This window comes from Uloborus diversus, chromosome 1 (assembly GCF_026930045.1).
Source record: "Uloborus diversus isolate 005 chromosome 1, Udiv.v.3.1, whole genome shotgun sequence".
Classification (NCBI taxonomy): domain Eukaryota; kingdom Metazoa; phylum Arthropoda; class Arachnida; order Araneae; family Uloboridae; genus Uloborus; species Uloborus diversus.
Window position 1 is genome coordinate 38,600,345 of NC_072731.1, and position 21,307 is coordinate 38,621,651.

At 35.4% G+C, this 21,307-nt stretch overlaps 2 protein-coding genes across 2 annotated transcripts in view; both read right to left on the bottom strand.

Moving 5' to 3' along the window:
• LOC129234373 (uncharacterized) overlaps window positions 1-364 on the bottom strand; it is a 68,145-nt gene extending 67,781 nt beyond the window's left edge. Inside the window, exon 1 of the mRNA XM_054868367.1 lies at window positions 234-364. Coding sequence (XP_054724342.1) covers window positions 234-364 — 131 coding nt within the window. The remainder of the gene's footprint in view (window positions 1-233) is intronic.
• LOC129234375 (sodium/bile acid cotransporter 7-like) overlaps window positions 1-21,307 on the bottom strand; it is a 64,297-nt gene that overhangs the window by 12,633 nt on the left and 30,357 nt on the right. The window contains exon 11 of the mRNA XM_054868368.1: window positions 234-440. The gene's annotated coding sequence lies outside the window, so the exon portion shown is untranslated. The remainder of the gene's footprint in view (window positions 1-233; window positions 441-21,307) is intronic.

Consider the following 21,307-nt stretch of genomic DNA (forward strand, 5'->3'; position numbering starts at 1 on the left):
TGAAACAGTTCATGGTTTGAGAAACAATTGTACTCAACCATTCTACCGTTAGGTGTGTGACTTTCTGACGATGTTTTTTTTTTTTTTGCAAACAATAAAAATGTCAATGAAGTTATTAAAATATCTTATTTTTCTTTAGTATAATAACTGAGAAAATTTAGAAAACAGAAATTTCACACATGAAACATATTAATTCTGTATGGAAATAGAAACTAATATTGGAAGTGACTTACCATTGAAGCACATTTTTCTTTTTATGTTTCTCAATTTCCTTGTCAAGAGCAGATAATGATGGACAGATGTTCATCTTTTCCTCCAACTCGGCAACATCTCTTTTAATTCCAGAGCGAAGCTGAGAGCACATCTGATCATATAAATCTTTTAAATATTCCGGATTTTCTTCAAAAATTTTAGAATATTTTTCTTTGAATGAACGGAATCTAAAAAAAAAAAATAATAATAAAGAATATGACATACTGAATTTAAAGTTCGTAGTAAAAATCTCGGGAAAAAGTAATTATTAAAAACAAAAATACTATTCTTAATTTAAAATATTAATTTTACAATATATTTAATCGTTAGTAAAGAAATGCATTTACTAATTAAGAGAAAAACTGCAAATGCAGATCAGGCATGTTAAATTTTATTTCATATGAATGTTTAAGCTTTTTTGGAGGATGACGCAATAATCAAAACAGGGTTCCAAAATATCATATTTTCGAAAATATCCGAGATTTTGATGTATTGAACTCTATTGATACAAAATGTAAAAAATACACGAATTTGTTCATATTAACCATTACTTGTAACAACCCTGAAATGTAAAATAGAGAAGAAAAATGCATATATGTATACCACATTTTTGGGAATAAGCGCCGCACATTCCTTAAGCAAGCACCCAATATTTAAAGAACTTAATAAGCACAATCAAAAGCAAAGAAGCTAGATTTTTTTTATTTCTCAATATTATTTTTAATTAATGATAAAATATTTTTAAAAATCCCTATTTTGCACTTTTTGGCCTTCAGCATCCCTCGATTGCTCATCCCATCACCTTGGATGGTTAATTTATCTGATTTCCAACTGGAAACGCATCTCTCGTCAATGTCAAACTCTCTGACAGCAAAACGATTTCCAATTGCATCTGTCTTCATTACATTATTAAACTTAAAGGCTGCAGTATAACTTTTCAATCGCTTAGGAGCCATTTCAAAAGCAACTCCTTGAAAAAATTCTACAAAAAATGATAAACCAAGCAGGCTTGAATGACAGCAAAAGATGCAATGCGACGATGTGAGTGAATAATAAAATTAGAGCTGGGAGACAAGTTTCCAATTAGGTTGCTTGACCGAGCCACCAATTTTTGTGAAGGGGCTGATTAATTCCCTTTATAAAACTGGACATCCATCCCCTCCCTTACTAGCACTTTTGCTGTCTCCTCAACCTGACACATTTGCTCCACAATGAATGTTCACCCACGTGAATCAGTGTTTCTCTCCTCAGTGAAACACGTGCAATCGCCGACTCATCTTCCCTCCCCCTTCTTTGCTTTGCTTGTCGTCCAAGGTTGAAGGATTTCACAAAATGAAAGGAAACGATGTGGTGCCATCTATTAGCAGCATTTTTACCTTTCTTTTTTAAACTTAGATTTTTTATTTTTTAACTTGGGGAAAAAAAAGAGACACTGTATCTGCCACACTTGTTATATACACCGCACCGGCATTTTTTTTACTTTTTTTCTTGTATGTGCAGCAGTGTTTACTCCCGAAAATACAGTAATTTATTAGGTATACATTTGTGAAATGATATAATACATTGCTCGTCATTTATGTGTCTAACATTTCAAGAGCTGATAGTGCTTTGCTTTTCATGCTATATACCATTGATTTTTAAAGGATTACCAGAAAAAGCAGCATTTAATTTATAAAAAACATAGACTGTAGGGATAAATACTAAGGACTTTTTTTTCCATGAACCAGAAAAGATAAGCTAGTTACAACAAGAAATAACCTGCCTTATTGATGTTATAGGGAAGAAAAAAATAAGTGGGACTGGTATTTCTATTATGTTAAATTTTATTAGCGATAACTAAAGAAAGTATTCGAAGGTGATAATGGAGTGGGAGAAAGTTACAGCAGCAAGACAGCCTGGAGAAAGTTTGTTAGTATTTAACATCCGCTGTTCTACAACAGACGCAGAAATTATAGCTTGAAGTTTTTTTTCAATAAGCAACAACTTCATCAGTGAATTTTAATAGATTGTTTTAACATACCCCAAGTACATCAAAATAAGTTGTTATTATTAAGTAATGTATGAGTAAGAAAATGAAAACAAGGTAACTATAATGAGCGTCTTTAACCCTTTTTATTATTTTTTGAAGTTTAAACTAATATATAGACATTGATTAGCTAAATTGCTTTTCTCACTGAATTCTACAGCTATTCACGAGAGTATTTGTTAGGCATTTTTTTCTCCCTTAATTTCCTACTCCACATAAGTAGTCACTCTGCATCTGTGGTCAAAAGCTTTTGGCCCCTTGAGTGATGACTTAACGAGCTTTTACTGTATTTTCAAAATAAATATCGGATATACTTACATTGTGATACTTATCGACTGATACATATCGGCAAACCCTGAATGTCAAATTCATTGACTTATTTTTCTCCCTTCTAATTTAGACATATGTGACGGATATTGTAAACTTGTAATATAATGCAGGGGGAGAAATTTAGAAAAAAAACAGCACTAGTTTAATAAACCAGTAGCATGGGCCTGTCCAGGTTTTTTTACAACAGTTTTTTGTGAAAAAATAATTTTGTAAAAACTCAATTTCTGAAAAATCAAATTTTTTTTTAATTTCTAATTTTATGCTACATAATAATGTATTCGGGATGGCACAAACTGCACCATTGAAAATTAATCAAATATACAATAAAAATGGAAATTTCTTTTAAAATTTGAGTGATCAATTTTTCGTAAAGACAACACTTCCTTTTCCTTGAACAAAGAATTTTCAAGGACGGTATAACTTTGATATACACCCCCAAAAATTACGCGCCAAATCTGGCATTCCCTACGGACTTTTTAGGGTTGCTGTTCCTTATTTTGGTGTTGCCAATTTAGGTTTTTTTCAGCTTTTAGGTTTTTGCTGTTGCCAAATTTAGTATTTTCATGTATTTTGTACCATTTTTTGAGTTTTTTTTAAAGTTTTGTGGCAACAATTTTTGTGGCAACAAAGTTTTGTGTCAACAAAAACAAAAAAAGTCGCCAAATTTCCGATTTGGGGGGGTATATCAAAGTAGTTCCTCAAGGACATTTTGTTATGTCCTCCAAAAAGTGAAACGTTTTAACTGCTATGAATTTTCCGGATAATCTGAGGTAGTGCGAGTCCCAATCAATTCAATTTTCGAGACTCTATGTGATTAAAAATTGCATGTTCAATACATACATTAAATTGAAAGTCTCAGCTAAAATGAACAAAAATTTCTGACCTCTTTAATTAAAAATATTCATCATTTTGTTAGGTATTCAATTTTGAAATAAAAAATAGTCTTTTGTTGGACATCAAAAATGCCTCAAATTAGAAAATCACCCAGGTAGTAGATTTGTTTACCTGTGAATAGTTCATTTTACTCGGAGATAAAACTTAATTTTACATTATGGATTCCAACCTTTTCCACGATTGTCGATTATCATCTTTCTTTTCAATAATTTCCAAAAACATTCATCGATAAGAAATAAGTGATTTTTTTTTTTTTTAATGCGGTTAAGTTAGCATTATATTTTATTAACTATGCACAGTTAGATAACAGTATGTGAATAAGTTGCAATATTTTTTAAATATAGGTAAGCATTCCTTAATTTTTTCAATCACGGTTGTTACGAATAACGGCTAATACGAACAAATTCGTGGATTTTTGACACTTCGTATTAACCGAGTTCACCTGTACTTAAAATTATGTATGTGTACGTACTTAATTGAAGAAATAAACTTGTCCAAAGTTGTTTCTGATGCCGTTTCATAGTGACTAGAAAGGCAAGTTTTCTCACAGCATGAAGCTGAATAGCTGCATCCTGCACAATCCTTTTCGGCAGCACTCGCCATTTGCCGCTTCACGGCTAAATGCCTCAGTTGATGAAAGATCAATAACGCAAAAAGAGTGATGTGAACACAAGACACAACTTCAGAAATTTTTGCCGTCGGTACTTATAAGCATCACTACTACTTCTTATATCTTGAGGTATATGCTTCACTCTAATAAAGTGGCTTTACCTCTATTAAAAAGCATAACTGGTTTTAAATTCCAAATCAAACAAACCGCGACTAAACATTTGAGTTGAGATGTCATCTTCTTCTTCTGACGCTTAGGCGCAGTCCTGTGATCAGGTGTGGGCACAGAGTCCCTACTCTCCACTACACATGATTAGATTAATTAGAGAGGAATAAGGAAAGTTTGTCTTTCGTCAGAAGCGAATTAGTTAAGATTCGATTCGAATTATTTCTGTTTTCCTACTTTGAACTATAGTGCCTAGAAAGAGTAGTGTGCCGATCGGCGGGGAAAAAGTGAGGTCAGATCCGAGGAAAATCCAGGTGGCGCTGCACTCGAGTAGTACGTTATGCTCCTCAATCAGACTCGTTTTAAATCAGCGATTGCATGCTGATTTCGCAGTTTTAAAACCCCGTTTTTCGGATTAAACTTATTTCTGCGCAAAAGACAAATTCTGTAATAAGTGCTAATTGTTACATGGGTGTTCGTTTATTTTTTGAAGCATATAAAATTACCTTATTACCTTATTATAAAACTACCTTACTTCAATGAAAATAGGAGACTATAAGGGCCCATTCATTAAATACGTAAGGGTCCCAAGGGGGAGGGGGGTTGGAAAAGCCTCTACGTACCCTTACTTGGGGGGAGGGTCAAACTCATTCTTACATAATATTTTCCAAATCTATATTTCACATTAGACATTGCGCGGTCAAGTGATTTGGCAGAGATTATGTTCTATTTGCGTCTGGAAGGTAAGAAACGTGTTAGGATAAGATGTTTTTTTATTTGTTTTACAAAGAATTTATAGTGTAAAATATAATAAAGGAGTCGCATTGCGTACGGCATGTTTTATTTGTAATTAATATTACATCAAAAAAAAAAAAAAAGAAAAAAAGTCGAAAAAACATTCAGTTTAGATTCTTTTCAGTAACTATTTCTTTACGGAAAAGGTTTAATTTAATAATGTGAATTTAATAACGATTCCAGTGATGTAACGATTCAAGATTTGTTATTTTATCATTTTGAAAAACGAAATGGAATCTTACATAAGAATGGGGGGGGGGGGGGTGAAAATTCTTACGTACCCTTACATGGGGGATGGAGGGTCAAAAATTGCCAAAATCATCCTTACGTAATTAATGAATGGCCCCTAAGTATTCAATAACAGTGCGTCTCTTATTTCTCTACTAATAATAAAGCCGAGTCTCTCTGTCTGGATTTCTGTCCGGAATTCTGTCTGGATCCCTGTGACGCGCACAGCGCCTATACCGTTCGGCCGATTTTCATGAAATTTAGTACAAAGTTAGTTTGTAGCATGGGGGTGTGCACCTCGAAGCGAATTTTCGAAAATTTGATTTTGTTCTTTTTTTATTTTTAAATTTTAAAAACAGTTTCCGAAGCAGAATTATCATAAGATGGACGAGTAAATTACGAAATTATCCTGACGTGGAATCGTAACATGGGAAGAGCGAATGAACATAGCCAATTGGCGAGAAATTCATCATCCATTATTTGTAAATATCAGGCTAATCAAATGACCTTTTAATTTTCTCCTTCGGACAAAGTCGTGCGGGTACCCCTAGTTACAAAATAAAACTGCTTCTAAATTCTTGAAGCTAATTAAAATTATCAGGGCTTCTCAGTCTGAGTCGAAGAACAGGATAATCTACTTTTACACCTTTGACCAAAATAGTAGCATTGATTTGTAAATTTTCTTCTACTTCAATAATGATCTTTTTATCGTTAATATTATTTTCCACATAATTTTCATTATATACAAAAACTACCATATTTGGAGATTTTTTTAATTTCATACAAACCCAATATTCGTTAGGCAAATTAATATGAACAATTTCATCTATAATAGATTTATACGTGGTTATTTCAGTTTCATCTGCGGAAAGATCAAGTTTTATTTTTTACAAACAGGGAACATTTTTCTTAACTGCATAATTTCTGATGGACCTTTGCTTTGGTATTTTTTTAGTAAAGTATGTTGGCAGATTTGGGAAAATTGTCGTAATTGCCTCGTCTTTTAAAAAAAGTTTTCCCCGGGGAATCAAAACTTCCTCACCATTTATAATATGCTCATTATGCGTTTCAATAAAATGTTTTTCGAAGTGCAGAGCACAAATTGAGCAATATTTATCAAAAACTTTTTCCAACCTGGGAATTAACGAGTTCCACTTCTTTAGTTTTTCTTCATCTGCTGGAGCTTTAAAAAGCGAAACTTTTTCTTTGCATGTTTTGTATCCACTTTTGCACCCTGGTACGAAACAAGATAAAGCTTTACTTCTTCTAATATTAAACTCTGATGCCTCCATTAAAAGCCTTAAACGCTGTTTCATGAAATATTCACGAAAGAAAGGTAAAAAAGAGAAACGCGGAACTAAATTGTAACAAAATCCCGCGTCTACTAATATAAACACCGAGAAATTGAACGTACACCTCGACCGCACTGCCCTCTAGCGGTTTTCATACATTTTGTCTTCAAGAATCGAAGGGGAAAAAGCGCCGATCGGCACACTATTCTTTCTAGGCACTATACTTTGAACCCAAGGTATTTTGTTTCTCAATTGGTAACATTCTGTTCTTGAACTTGTTTAAGTAGTTCCTCATGTTTTCCTGCTTTTGTTCGACGAGCCCAACCGGTAGCTACCGGTTAACCCATCACGTCAACCAATCAACAGCTTCAAAATGGTAACCGGTAGATAATAGAACGCTACGGTTAGTAACCGGCTACTCACCGGTAGAACGGTTAGGTTCGTCGAACGCAACCTAACTGTGCAAATAGTACAGTAGAATTAAGCCAAAAAATGGCCAAACCCAAACATTCAAAAAAAAAAAAAAAGTTGAAACCTGTTGCAAATTACTTCTTACCCTTCCAGCAAGGGGTAAAAAGTCCCAACACTTTGCGCGTCGGGTAAACACTCGTCCATAACTGATCTAAAAACCGTCTGTAACTCGTCGAAATGTCCCCTCAGAACAGTCGAAAGTCGTCTTATACACGTCGAAAAGACGACTACAATGGATGAAAAATGGTGGAATTAGATCAATAATAGACGATATCCATAGCGCTAGATAACGTTACCAAGAACAGTTATAGATGATCTAAAAAAACGTCTTCTAGGTGAGCTTATTAACGCAGCACACCTTTTTTCAATTCTGGACTCTTAATTGTAATGTTTATACGACACATTACATTTTCCTTAACCTTTTAACATTCATACATTTTTGTCTAATCTGCCAGTTCAATTTTTTAGTACTTATAGCAATTACACTATTAAACTTAAACCTTTATTTTCAATTTTTCATGTGTGTAAGCTTATTTTTTATTCAACAGTCTTATTTCCATATATCATTTTGAAACAGAAATCATCAACAAGATGAATAAGCTTACCGAAATCAATAAGGCGCTATAAAACAGACGCTAAAATATCAGAAGTAAAAAGCGGCGTTGCTGCTCAATGTACGTTGAAGCACGTGCTTCTGCTACATCGCTGCATTACGCATCCTACTATAACATAGCAACAAGTGTTGCCAATTATGTCAATAAATTATAAATATCATCATTGTCATTAACATTTTTTAAAAATAAAGTTCTTGCCCTTTAACCGTTATTACATGAACTAATGAACTATTTTTAATTCACTTTTTGCAGCATTTAGCACCACCGCAATCCGCTTTCACTCATCACTGTTTGTGTTGATTCTACTGGACACTTCTATTCGACGTTTAGTAGACGACCCTTGTGGATGACCTAATTTACGTCTGTCAAGGATAACTAATAGACGTCCAATTATAGACGTTTATTAGAACATCTAGAAATGACGTTTATTAGTCGTAGAATAGATATCACCTTTAGATGTAGATGAGTATAGATGAGTTTTAGATGAGTTTCGACGAGAAATAGTCGTTTTATAGACGAGTGTGCTGTGTGGGGGGAAAGAGGGGGGCGAAATAATCCTCTTTTTAAATAAAAATAATTTCTATTACTTAAAAAAAATACTCAAAAGTCGCAGAAATCACTCTATATTAGTAAAATAATAAACTCTCATAGAAAAAAAATGCTAATTAACCGGGGTGAAAAGGCGGGGGGAAGGGAGGGTCCATGGCGCAGATTGCGTCATTGGAATTTTTAAGGCAGTTTTTTCATTTTTTCAAGGGGTATTTCTTTCTTTTTTGAGAGCTTTTACTCTGGATGGGTACTCCCCTCCACACTTCAGGGATGCACCATCGCTTTGGGGGGGGGGGGGGTTGACCATAAATTTGCATTCTAAAATCAACGATTGCAGTGAAGTTCATGAGAAACTTTCATTGATTTAAAACTTTTCCAAAGTACAAAATGCCACACAATGATATAGTAATGTCAGAAGGATAAATCTAAAAGATCTAAGCGAGCTCGCAGTAACCAATTTAGTTGTGACTGGAGTTAATAAACTGTTTAGAGCACTGGGGTGATATCTAAAACAAAATCCCTGTGCAGCATTAAAAAACAAGTCCAAATTGACTGCAGTTTACCTCCTTCTTCTTAATTAATTTACTTCAACTTTTCAAAAATCTTTTGCCATTACCGTAAGGGTAAATGGCCCTTACGGTAATGGCAAACCGAAATTGCCAACAGTGAGAAAGGCAATGCTGAAATTCTGCACCCTCCAAGTCGGCGGGAGTTCTCGTTTGCAAACACCTAGCCGCCTCTCTTTTACACAGCCAATTATATGTGAACTATGCTAAATATGCGAACATATACTTGCAACACTATCTGAAACTTTCGAGTACATTATGTAATAAAAAAATTGATAAATATGTCACATCAGCCACCCAACAATCCAATGCAGTGACCAGAACCTGTAGTGATTACGATGGAAGAAGTCTCGGTGAGAGCAATGAGTAATACAAACAGTAGAATTTTAATACTGCTCTTTCCTCTCCACGGGTATTGACTCAAGTTGCGGTAATGGCGTTGCTCGCCGATACTGGTCGGTCGCTGATAATAAGGTGAAATGTGATAAGGCCTTTAACGTTGGGGTAGTAACATAAAAGGATATGGAAGGCAAAAAATTTAGTAGCATTTCTTTGTAAAGGAGGTATGCAATTATGTCTCTAGCTTCTGTTACGAGAATAGTTACTATCTGTAGAGATGTGTAAGCCCAAACCATCTTTTACACCGAATAGCATGAACAGTAAAAAAGATGGAACAACAAATTGCTAAAAACTTTTAGTACGAGTTGTGCGCTGATCCTCCATGAGTATTCGATGAATCTGGTTTCAGAAGTAAAGAAAACCTATATGGTTTAAGTGTTATTATCTGAAGCAAAAGATCCATCCACGTCCACGCCACTATCACAAAAACCAACAGGTGGTGTCATATATGTTATAGATGGAAGATACCTTCTCGATCATGTTTTTTTTTTCCGGTAATGATCTGCAAGCCTCAAGGAAATATGCCAGCAATGCAGTGTATGTATGGAAAAGCTAGTGTCATTTTTGATGGGTACAAAGAAGGAGAAAGCACCACAGAAATATCTGCGTCCTACTACAACAGCCAAGCCTTCTGCTCTAGAAGACTTCTTCGCCTCATGTCTTGTGCTTGCTCTGAGGGGTTCAATGGAAAAAGGAATGTTTGATAAGTATGAAAGTGGACTGAAGTGCTCAACTATATGTGCAAACTGTGTTAGACATAGCTGCAACAATAACGTTTTTGCCGAGAATCTAGATTTCAAAAAAAAAAAATCTTGACAATGAAGACTTTTTGTTTGAAGCTTAAGAGAAATCATTTGAAAACTCCAGTTCTGATGGAGCTTTTATCTCAATCTGATGACGTATTTGAGGCATGCATGTTATAACGCAAACTAAAAATTTTGCTTTTAAGTACTGTAAAAAAGCAATATAGTAAAAGGGGAAAAAAAAAAAAATTCTGACGCCATCAGAGTGGGGAGGGGGAGTAATCTTTAAGTATATTATTTCGTTTTGGGAGGTGAGCTACTGTACTTGTGGGGTGGACAGTCCTGATTTAATGCATTTTAAATTTACATGAAATAATACTTCTACTTGAAATGGAAAGGAGAGGGGGAGATTGGCGTATTATATTTTTTCGGGGGAGGGGCGCTGTAGCTTTGGGAGAAGGGGCACCATCGCACTTGGAGGATGGACACATTTGATTACTAACTAACTTTGCATAAAATAATATTTCCACTTGAAATGTATGGAGGGGGGAACGGGGGTACTGCTTCGTTTTACGTGGATGGGGGGCTCTAGCATTGGTGCATGGGTTGTGTCATCCCTCTTGGGGGTAAACACCTTTATTTTTATGCGTTTAAATTTAGTATGACATAATATTCTCTCTTGAAATTTACTCTAAAAATTCCGAAAAAATGCTCAAAACAGCAATTTTTAGATACCTCCCATTCCGAAACCCGATGCACAATGGGGTGGGACTTTTTACCTGTTCCTATCGGGAGGGTAATAAACAATTTGCGACAGGTTTAAATACCTCCCATTCCGAAACCCGATGCACAATGGGATGGGACTTTTTACCTGTTCCTATCGGGAGGGTAATAAACAATTTGCGACAGGTTTAAACTTTTTTTTTTTTTTGAATGTTTGGGTTTTTTACTGTACTAAATTTGGGATGATAGGAGTTGGTGCATTATTTTCAGCCTGTTTTGCTAGAGCATCAGTCATCTTGTTATCTGGGATTCCGACGTGAGCTGGTACCCAATACAGTTCGATTTTGTTATGCTTGGCGAAAGATTGTAAAAGGGAACGAGTTGAGGTTATTAAAGGATCTTCGTTATTTTTTGGAATTATTCAATGCTTTTAAGGCTATCAGATAGGATTATTGTTGGTTGGTTGTTGGCTAAGAGAAATTTAGCAGTGTACCGTATAGCCAACATTTCCGCGGTGAAGGCGGAGCAGATAGGAAGGATTTTGAGTTTTCTTTCGGCCTTTGATAATCCATTGTATATACTGATTGAAACATAGTTGCTCTTTGAGCTGTCTGTTGCCCATACCTGGAAATTTTCTTTACTCTCCTTAAACATCTGAAAGTGTGACTTGATAGCGAAGCTAACCTTCACAGTTTGAAACTGTTCTTCATCGGTCCGAACTTTTAGTTTTTCGGCACTGAATTTAGCACCAGACAGGTTTTCTTTAAGTATTGGATTTTCGTTTAAACAATTCGTTTTCACTATTTGTCCGTAACTTAGCCTAATAGTGTTTTCGATTTCATCTTCCTTGTTTCCTTTCTTTAAATTGAGAGTACATTGGTAATTCTTTTTTTTTTTTTTTTTATTTGAATAGCTGCTTGCGAAAGAATTGAAGGGATATCCAGTGGACACTGTGTTGTGTCAGACCCATTTTTGATTGAAATCTGATGAGGTCATTTGGTGCAAAGTTGTTTATGCCTAAAGCAATTCGGATGCCTGTGTTTATGATGGTGTCCCTTTTTTTTTTTTTTTTTTTGTACTTTTGTTTGCTATCTTTCGTTCTAATAATTATACCATAGTCTAGTTGTGTGACCAAGACCTGCTTGATGATTTTATTAGACATTTATTGTTTAGTCCCGTATTTCTCTTGCTCAACCATTTCAAGGCATTTAACATTTTACTTGTTTTATATTCTAAGAGTTCGTTGTGTTCATTCCATTTTAGATTATTTTGCTATGTTACGCCCAGTATTTTGTGTTTCGTGTTCCATGAGATACTTTCATTAATTAGAGAACGTTTTCCCATTCTTTTCTTTTTTAGAAGAAAAGTCAATCAGGCTTGATTTTTGCGTTGAGATTGTCACTTCGTTATCATCGGTCCAAGATTGTAATCGTATTAGACATTCTTCCAAAGACTTTTCGGCAGCTTCTTTTTTTTTTTTTTTTTTTTTTTTTTGTCGCAGACCAAAAGCATTACATCATCGGTGTGGGTAAATATTTTTGCATTAGTAATATACTGTCTTAATCTGAAATATACAGATTGAAGAGAAGCGGTGACAAAATGGCACCCAGTGGCAATCCACAATGAACTCTACGCGTGTCAGAGCACACTCCCCTCCATTGAACAAAAATTTCCCTTTCGGAAAGAAAATCCTTTATCCAATTAATTAATTTTATATCTAATTTTAAATTTGATAGCTTATTTACCAATTTTGTTATTTTGACATTGGCATATGTTGCTTCAAGATCCACACTTATCGCATAGATAAAATACTTTTTTTAATGGCATATTTTAATATGCTTAAGAAGGTCATATAGGAATTCATTAGTGCTTCTTTCCGCTGTGAAGCCATATATATGTATATAGGTGGGTAAGATGTTTCGCTTTAGAACCCATGTACTGGTAAGATAGAGCAGGATTTTTTCTAATACTTTGACGGTGGTTTGGGTTAACGCTATTGGCTTGTAGCTGTCTAAGAGTTTGGGGTTTTTAGATCCTTTTTTTATGGGGATAAGTTTCGCCATTTTCCAAGCTTTGGGAACAATTCCCGACTTTAAGCTGTTATTGAATAATTCTAGTAGGGTCTGTTTACCAATTTCTGGTAGAAGTTTTATTGCTTTAATCTTCATCCCGTCAGAACCTGGGCTCTTGTTTTTCATGTATTTCAAGGTTTTCATGTTTTCCACTTTATCAAAGGAAATTTCAGATGTTAAGTTATCTGCAGTTGCAACTTCGTTTATTAAAGGTTGTGGATTATCTTCGTTTGTATTAGCAAAAAGTTCAACAAAAATATTTGCTTGTTCTACTTTTTGACCGAGCTGAAAATTTCTTTTGAATTTTTTATGTTATAATAGTACTCTTTCCAAAAGGTTTTTTTGCCTGTTTTATGGCTAATTTGAACATAGCTGTTGCTTTTTTCATTTTAATCCAATTACAGTCGAGTCCCGACTTATGCGAGGTATGTGTTCCAAGACTTCTCGCGTAAGTCAAAATTTCGCGTTGTGGAAAAATTTAGGTATAAATTTTTTTAGAAGCATACCAAATTCTTTTAGACACATATAAACATCCCTCAAACTGCTTTAAAGCATTATTCAGCTATAAGTTAGTTTCTTACTTTGAAAAATAAAAAAAAGCTGTTTTATTCAACATGAAATACTTTAAGGAGCACAAAATGAATGATCAAACACGTTAATGAAACAACACGGTACGCACAGTATGTAATAATAATAAAATGCTGCACTACAACAGTAGTGTACACAGTGGATTAGTAATAATATTCATGAGTAAAAAATGAAGATGATGATGATTTATGCTCTATGATCAGATTGTTATCTAATACATTTTTAAATACGGTTGCTTTGGCATTTCTTTAAAACATTTCCATTTATGGCAACAGCCCATCTTCCTAATATCTTTAAACCACAATACAATATCAGCTTCCATTTTCATAATATTAACTTTGCTGAGACATTACTCTGCCAGCTTTAAGAAACTAAGCTCTAAACTTTTACGGATATATTTATGTTTCGACTTTTCCTCCCATCTTCCCAAACTTTAGATGAAACAGCATACTAAGATGCCATTATATTTCATCAACTTTAATATTTAGAATGAAAAAAAAAGACAAATGAAAGATACTGAGTAGTTATTTGATGCAGTAACAGCGCGATGTGTAGACTAGTTTGGTGTTGTGTCGCTGTCAGCAATGCTAAACGTATGTAATAATGTTCACGAAATCAGTATTTAGTAGCGAATAAGAAAGCTGATAGTTAATTCAAAAATAATTAGTATTGTGAATGAGGAATTTGCGTTAGCTATAAATTCAAAAAATTCGTGTTATAGTCATTTCGCGTAAGTCGGATTGCGTTGTAGCCGGAGTCGACTGTATCTGTATTTGGTGATTTTTTTATTGAGTGAGTGCAAAAGTTCGTGCGGAGTTGCAATAGATGGCGTTAGAACAGGCGTAATGTGTTGTCATTAATACCTTTTTCTACGTAAGACAGATCATTGGAAAGGTGACGTGTGCAGCTTTCATTCCAACCAAAATAATTTGTGCAGATACAAACTGCTTCCAGAAAGATTACTTTTAAAATGAGTGTTAATAAAGTGCATTTACGGTATGTTATACTTTACGAGTTTCGGAAGGGAATAAATGTTGCAGTAGCCGTAAAAAACATTGAAGACGTTTATCAAGATCAAGCACCAGCTAAACGAACTGTGGAAAAATGGTTTGCAACATTTCGTTGCGGAGATTTTGAGCTGGAAGACGAGTCACACTCAGGTCGACCTTCCGACATTGATGACGACGTTTTGCGGTCTTTAGTTCAGAATACTCCTCGAATTTCAACAGAGGAAGTTGCTACAGCATTTAATGTTGACCGATCAACCGCTTTTCGGCGTTAAAAAAAAATTGGATTTGATTTAAAGCTCGATAGATAGGTGCCTCATTTGTTGACCGAGAGCAACAAAATCCAGCGAATTTTTGCTGCCGTATCTTTATTCGGGCGGCTCAAAAACGAGTCGTTTTTGGATCAATTAGTGACGGGCGATGAAAAATGGGACCTGTACAACAACGTTCAGCGCAAATGAACATGGAAACAGGCAGGTGAACATGGTGACGCAATGGCAAAGGCCAGTTTGCACCCGATGAAGGTGATGCTCTGTGTTTGGTGGGATTGCAAGGGTATAATTTATTTTGAGTTTCTCCCCGCCGGCTAAACGATTGATTCGGACAAGTACTGTCGTCAATTAACTAATCTGAACCAAGAAATCAAACAGAAACGTCCGAGTTCGTCAAATCGCAAAGGCGTAGTCTTTCATCAAGATAACGCTAGACCACACGTTTCAAGACAGACGCTATGCAAACTAAACAGCCTGAAATGGGATGTCCTAACTTATCCACCGTATTCTCCTGATATCGCACCATCGAATTATCACTTATTCCGGTCATTGCAAAATCATTTAAATGGAAAAAAACTTGACTCTTTGAATGCCTTACAAAACGTCGTGTCTTCGTTCTTCCAATCTAAACCACGCAGTTTTTATGATCGAGGCATACGTATGCTGCCAGAACGTTGGAAGAAGATTATAGACAATGATGGAGAATATATCATCGATTGAATAAAGAGTTTTACTTGCCTAATCACTGTATGACTTTCTTTCAGAAACTCTGCACGAACTTTTGCACTCACCCGATAAGTTTTTTAAACATGCACTTCTATGTGCTTTCTTTTATGCACTCTCTATTAAACTGTTTTATTGTAGAATTTTATGGTTTTCGATTCTGCTATTTCTGCTGCTTTCATTACGTTAATTAAGTCAACCGTTTGTTGGTTGATATCTGTATGATGAGGCATTTCCATTAATTATTTTTGTAAAGTTTTCGAGACTTGTGTCTTTGTGATAAATTTTAATCGATCTGGAGTGTCAGTTTTAATGATAGTAGGAAAATGATCGCTCTGTCCTCTTTCATCAAGTCCTGCCCACGAGAAAGACATTACGATTTCTCAGCTGACTGCAGTTAAGTTAAGAATGCCGTCTTCCTTACTTCTATTGAGATTTGTTGGAGTTTTGTCATTAAGTATTATTAACTTAGAGTTTTTAAGCCATTTTCCAATTGTAGTCTCGCTAGGGGTAGAGAGTCTGTCCTCAAATTCTTTATTTCTTGCATTGAAGTCCCGGGTGAACACTGACCTGTCATTTTCCAATTTTCTAAATTCGTCAATAATAAAGTCATTCAGGGAGCCTGGTGCTCTATAACAATTAACAATATCGTATGAAATCTTACGATAAACGAGAGAAAAAACTAAAATTTCTAACCCTGTAGAGGAAAAATTATGAAACAATTGCAGGGAAATGTCTTTTTGTACGTACATGTACGTGCACTAGGTATTCCAATCCCGATCCTGCAGGATATTTAGCGGGATTGATCCCCTGGGATATTGCTCTCAATCCCGCAATGTTTTTTCCATTTAAGCATTTTCCAGCTTTTGCCGTTCATAAAAACGACTATTTTCACAAGCATATCTGAAGTTTGAATCTTCTTTCTGGTATATTTGCAAGAGCAAGAAAAACTCTTTTATGACTAATGATGGATTTACCATTTAAGAATACAATAAAAATAGAGTATATTTTCTGAGAATGAATTGTTATTTTCTTTCGAGGTTTCAGTTTTTGTACTGAATTGCTGAACGCAATTGAGAAAATGTGTAAAACTTATAATCACTTACGAAAACCATCACTAAAATTTAAAATTCAGTAAATTACACTTTACAAAAAAATAGAGAAAGTGTATTACATATTCCAAAAAACCTGCTGGAGTAGCCTGAATGCAATGTTGGAGCACTTCTGTAAGCTTTAGTAGTGCACTCAAAACCTTTAGGCTACAAAAAGTGCACTTCAAAGAAGAAAACAATGAAAAATCTGATATTATTTATATATCCAGCACGACTTTAAAAGGGGCAACAGACAGTTGTATGAAACACAGTTTGACTTGCTTGACAGTGCAGTAAGTTAATTCTGCATCTTCCACTGTGTGGTATCATCTCTGCTTGTATAAGTATTATATTGTTGACTGACTTATGGAACTTAGCATTTCGGCTTTCCGTTTAAACATCGTAAACGATCAAAATTCTTACTTCTATTTTGTTTTAAACTGATATTATTTCATTAATTTGTAAAAGTTATATATGAATAGTACATACGTAATGTATACGTAATATATGAATAGAGTATAGCGTGTAAGGGGGATACATTCGCTGCTGTGCGGATACGTTCGTTGAGGCCACGCGCATGTCGCAAAAATCGTTCAAGTTCTTACTCTTCACTTCTAATTTGTTTTAAACTGAAATTTAATTATGATAGACATAGTATGTCAATCTAAGTGAAGGTTTATTATCATTTTGTATGTTAGATAACATTTTACATATTTGCAGTTTTCATATCATTGTTCCTTAACGAACGCTAGAATCCGTGACGTAACTAGTCTTGGAATAGTGAACGGCACGTGTAGTGGGCGTTGCCCATGACGTGACTACTTTAACGTCGATTCTTCTTGAACATGTGACGTCACGTACACACGCTTCGGGCTTGACCACTGAAGATCACGATCAGGTAGCATTGAAGTGAAGATATGCTAATGAGAGTCTGAATATAAGCAAAGCTGTTATCAGTTGATCTCTCTCACTTCTTGCACAGCCTAGACGCGTTGGCTCATGTCAGGCAAGCCAACTTGCTGTTTGTTCAGCAAGCTTAGGCTGTTACCTTTTTTTGTTTAATTGAAGTAGTATGACGTTTGTCCATTGAAGACTTCGTTCTTCATGAACGATAGTCGGGTCAATTGATAATACTTATTAGTCTAGGTCAACGGGGTATTTGCAATAATGATATACTTATCCTTATTTACTTTTTCTCAAAGCCATATACTTTGTTTTTTATCTTTTAATAAATTAATTGATGTTTAATGAGCTATTCGTCTTCAATTATACTGATTCACGAACTCCAATTTCACTCTGCTAAATATATTACGTTGTTTGGGCAAGAGTTAGTTTCAATCATACCTTCCCATCCAACAAGGGGTTATGGGCCCAGATTGCCTTTCCCCTGTAGAGTTCTTTGAAAGTGAATCAGTTGTAAATTTTTTTGAGAATAAAATTTTATTTTTTTTCCGAGCAAATACCGCTGTGCAAGAAAGTTTTATTCGGGGAGGCCGTAACAAGCGATGTGTAAGAAAATGGTGTTAGTCGTTTCCTTTACCGATGTTCTTCAGTCAAATTACGAAATTTCAAAGAGATCTCGGACGCTTGTGGAAAAGCGACACTAGTTGATATTTGAAAACGGCAATTTTTTGGAAGTGAACTCTTTTTCTACCTAATGGAACTGTAGGATTTTTTTTCATCCAAGACTCTTTTTATCGCGCATGCGAATTTAAAAGTCAAGATTTATAATGGCTACTTCTGGGGTTACCATAGAGCCACTTACGAATGAAAATTATACGGAATGGGCAATAAATGCAAAATTCCTTCTTATGGACAGGAATGCGTGGTCCATTGTAGATGGATCGGAAAAAGTGCCCGTTATCAGCAAGGAAGCCGAAATCACCGCTAGAGATGTTCGCGATTATGAAATACGAAGAAGAGCCGCGCTGTCAATAATTTTTTTAAATATCAACCAAAGTTTAAAGAAAATCATTGAAAATATAGAAGATCCTGCGGAGTCATGGAAGAAATTAAAGGATCATTTCTTCCCTAATAATCGATGTGTTCAAATGCAAAATTTTAATCAATTAAATCAGTGCCATCTTGAAAAGGGCGAAAAATTAAATTTATTCGCCGCTCGCCTTCAACGAATTTTTGATAACATAAAATTAGCTTATCCAGAGTTTCCCGAGGATTACCTGACGTTTCACCTTCTCCAGAATTTACCTAGATCATATGACAATATTGTCCAGAACATTCTCACACGTCCTGCACCTGAGTTTAGATTCGATAAGGTTGTCATTGATCTGATAGTAGAAGAGGGTCGCCAGAACCTTAATATGGAGAAAGAAGCCAATTCATATACTTATATGACAAAGATTATCTGCCACTCGTGTGGCGAACAGGGCCACATTAAGCGTGTATGCCCAACACGGAAAAAGTGTCATCCACCACGGAACCACCAAACGACTCAACGAGGTTATCCCCGAGAAGTCTCACCCCAGCAGAGGAGTGACAGACCCAATCGATGGAACCGAAGTAGAAACCGAAGTCGAGGTCGCCGATGGAATTCCAAAGGACGGAGACGGTCATTTTCCAACGACAGACGTGAGTACGAATTATATTTTGTCTCTGAAGCTAATTTAAGTCATTCAGGCACAGGGCGATCTAGGAACCTATTTACCTTTGATACAGCCGCCTCTCATCATTTTTCCTTTAGAAAGGACTGGTTCGTGAATTTTGAGAAAGTTCGGGATGTTCGTATGGCGGTAGCAGTAAAGGAGAAAACCTTTCCAATTGTCGGAAAAGGAGATGTTAAAGTTAATTTTGGTGAAAAAACTGTAATTTTACAAAATGTATTGTACTCTCCCCAATTACGTCGTAATATTTTATCTGGTACTAAATTTGACCAGGGAGGTGCAAAATTTGTAGGGGGAGGAGGTTTCGTGGAGGTATCTAGCCAAAAGGGTCCAATTTTTAAAGCAAAACTTGAAAATGGCATGTATATTGTTGAAACTGTGGATAATGAAATCTCTGAGAGTAATCATGTAGATAAGAATCCCATTCCTGAAAATAATTCAGTAGATTTGGAAACTTGGCATAAGCGATTTGCTCATGTGAACGTAGATTCTATCAGACAAACTGGTGATTTAAAATCCGTTAATGGTTTACCCAAATTTAAAAGTATAAAACTAAATTGTGACAATTGTAAAATCGGAAAGTTCAAACGCGTTAGTTTTAAGTCTATAGATAATATTCGGTCGAAACGACCGATTGAACTCCTTCACGCTGACGTTTGGGGACCATATAGTGTCAAGGGAAGGAATGGAGAAAGATATTATTTATCCATAATCGATGATTTTTCTCGGAGATGTTCACTCTATCCAATTTGTAATAAAAGCCTAGTTCCTGAAATTTTGAAGTACCATATTTTAAGAGCAGAAAATTTTATTGGTAAAAATGTAAAATTTGTAAGAACAGATAATGGGTCTGAGTTTGTAAACAATGAGTTTGATGATTTTTGTAAAGAAAAGGGCATAAAGCACGAATTAACTGTACCATTTACTCCGATGCAAAATGGAGTAGCGGAAGTCTTTAACAGGGTGGTAGCTAACGCAACTCGCGTAATACTTCAAGAAAGCGGATTACCACAAAACTTCTGGCCTGAAGCCATGTTATATTTTGTCTATACGTGGAATCGCGTCTGCCACAAAAACCAGAAAAAGACACCTTTTGAACTGTACGGAGGCAGAAAACCTTCGGCTCGTCATTTAAGAGCATTTGGCACAGTTGTATTCGTAGCTATACAAAAGAATTTAAGAAATAAACTCGATGCAAAAGCTCAAAAAGGAGTGTTGGTCGGTTATGCTTTTAAACGAAAAGGATATCGTATTTTTGTTCCTGAACTCAATAAAATTATAGAATCCATAGACGTGTCCTTCAAAGAAAACACTTTCTACAAAGATGAATTCGCGAACGTAAAAGAGAAAGAAAAAGTCACCCCAAATTGGCCTCTCACTCAAGTCGAAAGTTCTGACCTTGACGAGACGGCAGAAGAATCTGTTTTCAGTGAGGAGGGGGAAACTAGTCAAAGCGAATTACAATCAGAATCAGAAAGCGAAGTTGACGGGAAAAGTAAACCTTTAAAAAGTGTAACTTGGGTTAGAAAAGTTAGACCCAGGACGGATAGTTCTAGGAATGATATTTATTTTTTTGAGAAAGGGAAAAATACCAGATTAAGATCCATGCATGATGTTCACAAATATTGCAATAAACATAATATCGCGTATGATCCAAATATGTTTAGTTTCGTAGGTAAGGACCTATTTGAAGGTGAAATTTCCGCTAATAGACCAAAGGTAGATTTGAATTCTTCATGACTAGCGGAGGATATTAAAGTTCCGAGTACTTACAAACAGGCATTAAAATCAAAAGAATGGGATCAATGGAAGGCATCGATGAAAGAGGAATATGACGTGATGTTAAATCGCGAGGTGTGGAAATTGTCTGAATTGCCTGAAAATACGGTACCAATAGGATCGAGATGGGTTTATTCGGTAAAGAAAAATGAGGAAGGCCAGGTAGTACGTTTCAAAAGTAGATTATGTGCTCAAGGTCATACTCAGATCAGGGGCCTAAATTTTTGGGAGACCTACTCTCCGGTGGTCCAATTCGGCATAATTAGATTTTTTTTCGCACTATTGGTAGTATGTGAAAAATGGATGCATGTTCAATGTGATATTAAATGCGCGTATTTGTATGCACCTTTAGAGGAAACCATATTTATGACACAACCTCCAGGTTTTGAAATTAAAGGTAAAGAACATTTATACTGTAAACTCAAAAGGGCTATATACGGCTTACATCAAAGTGGCCGTTTATGGTATTATGAAATGGAAAAAGTTTTGTATAAAAT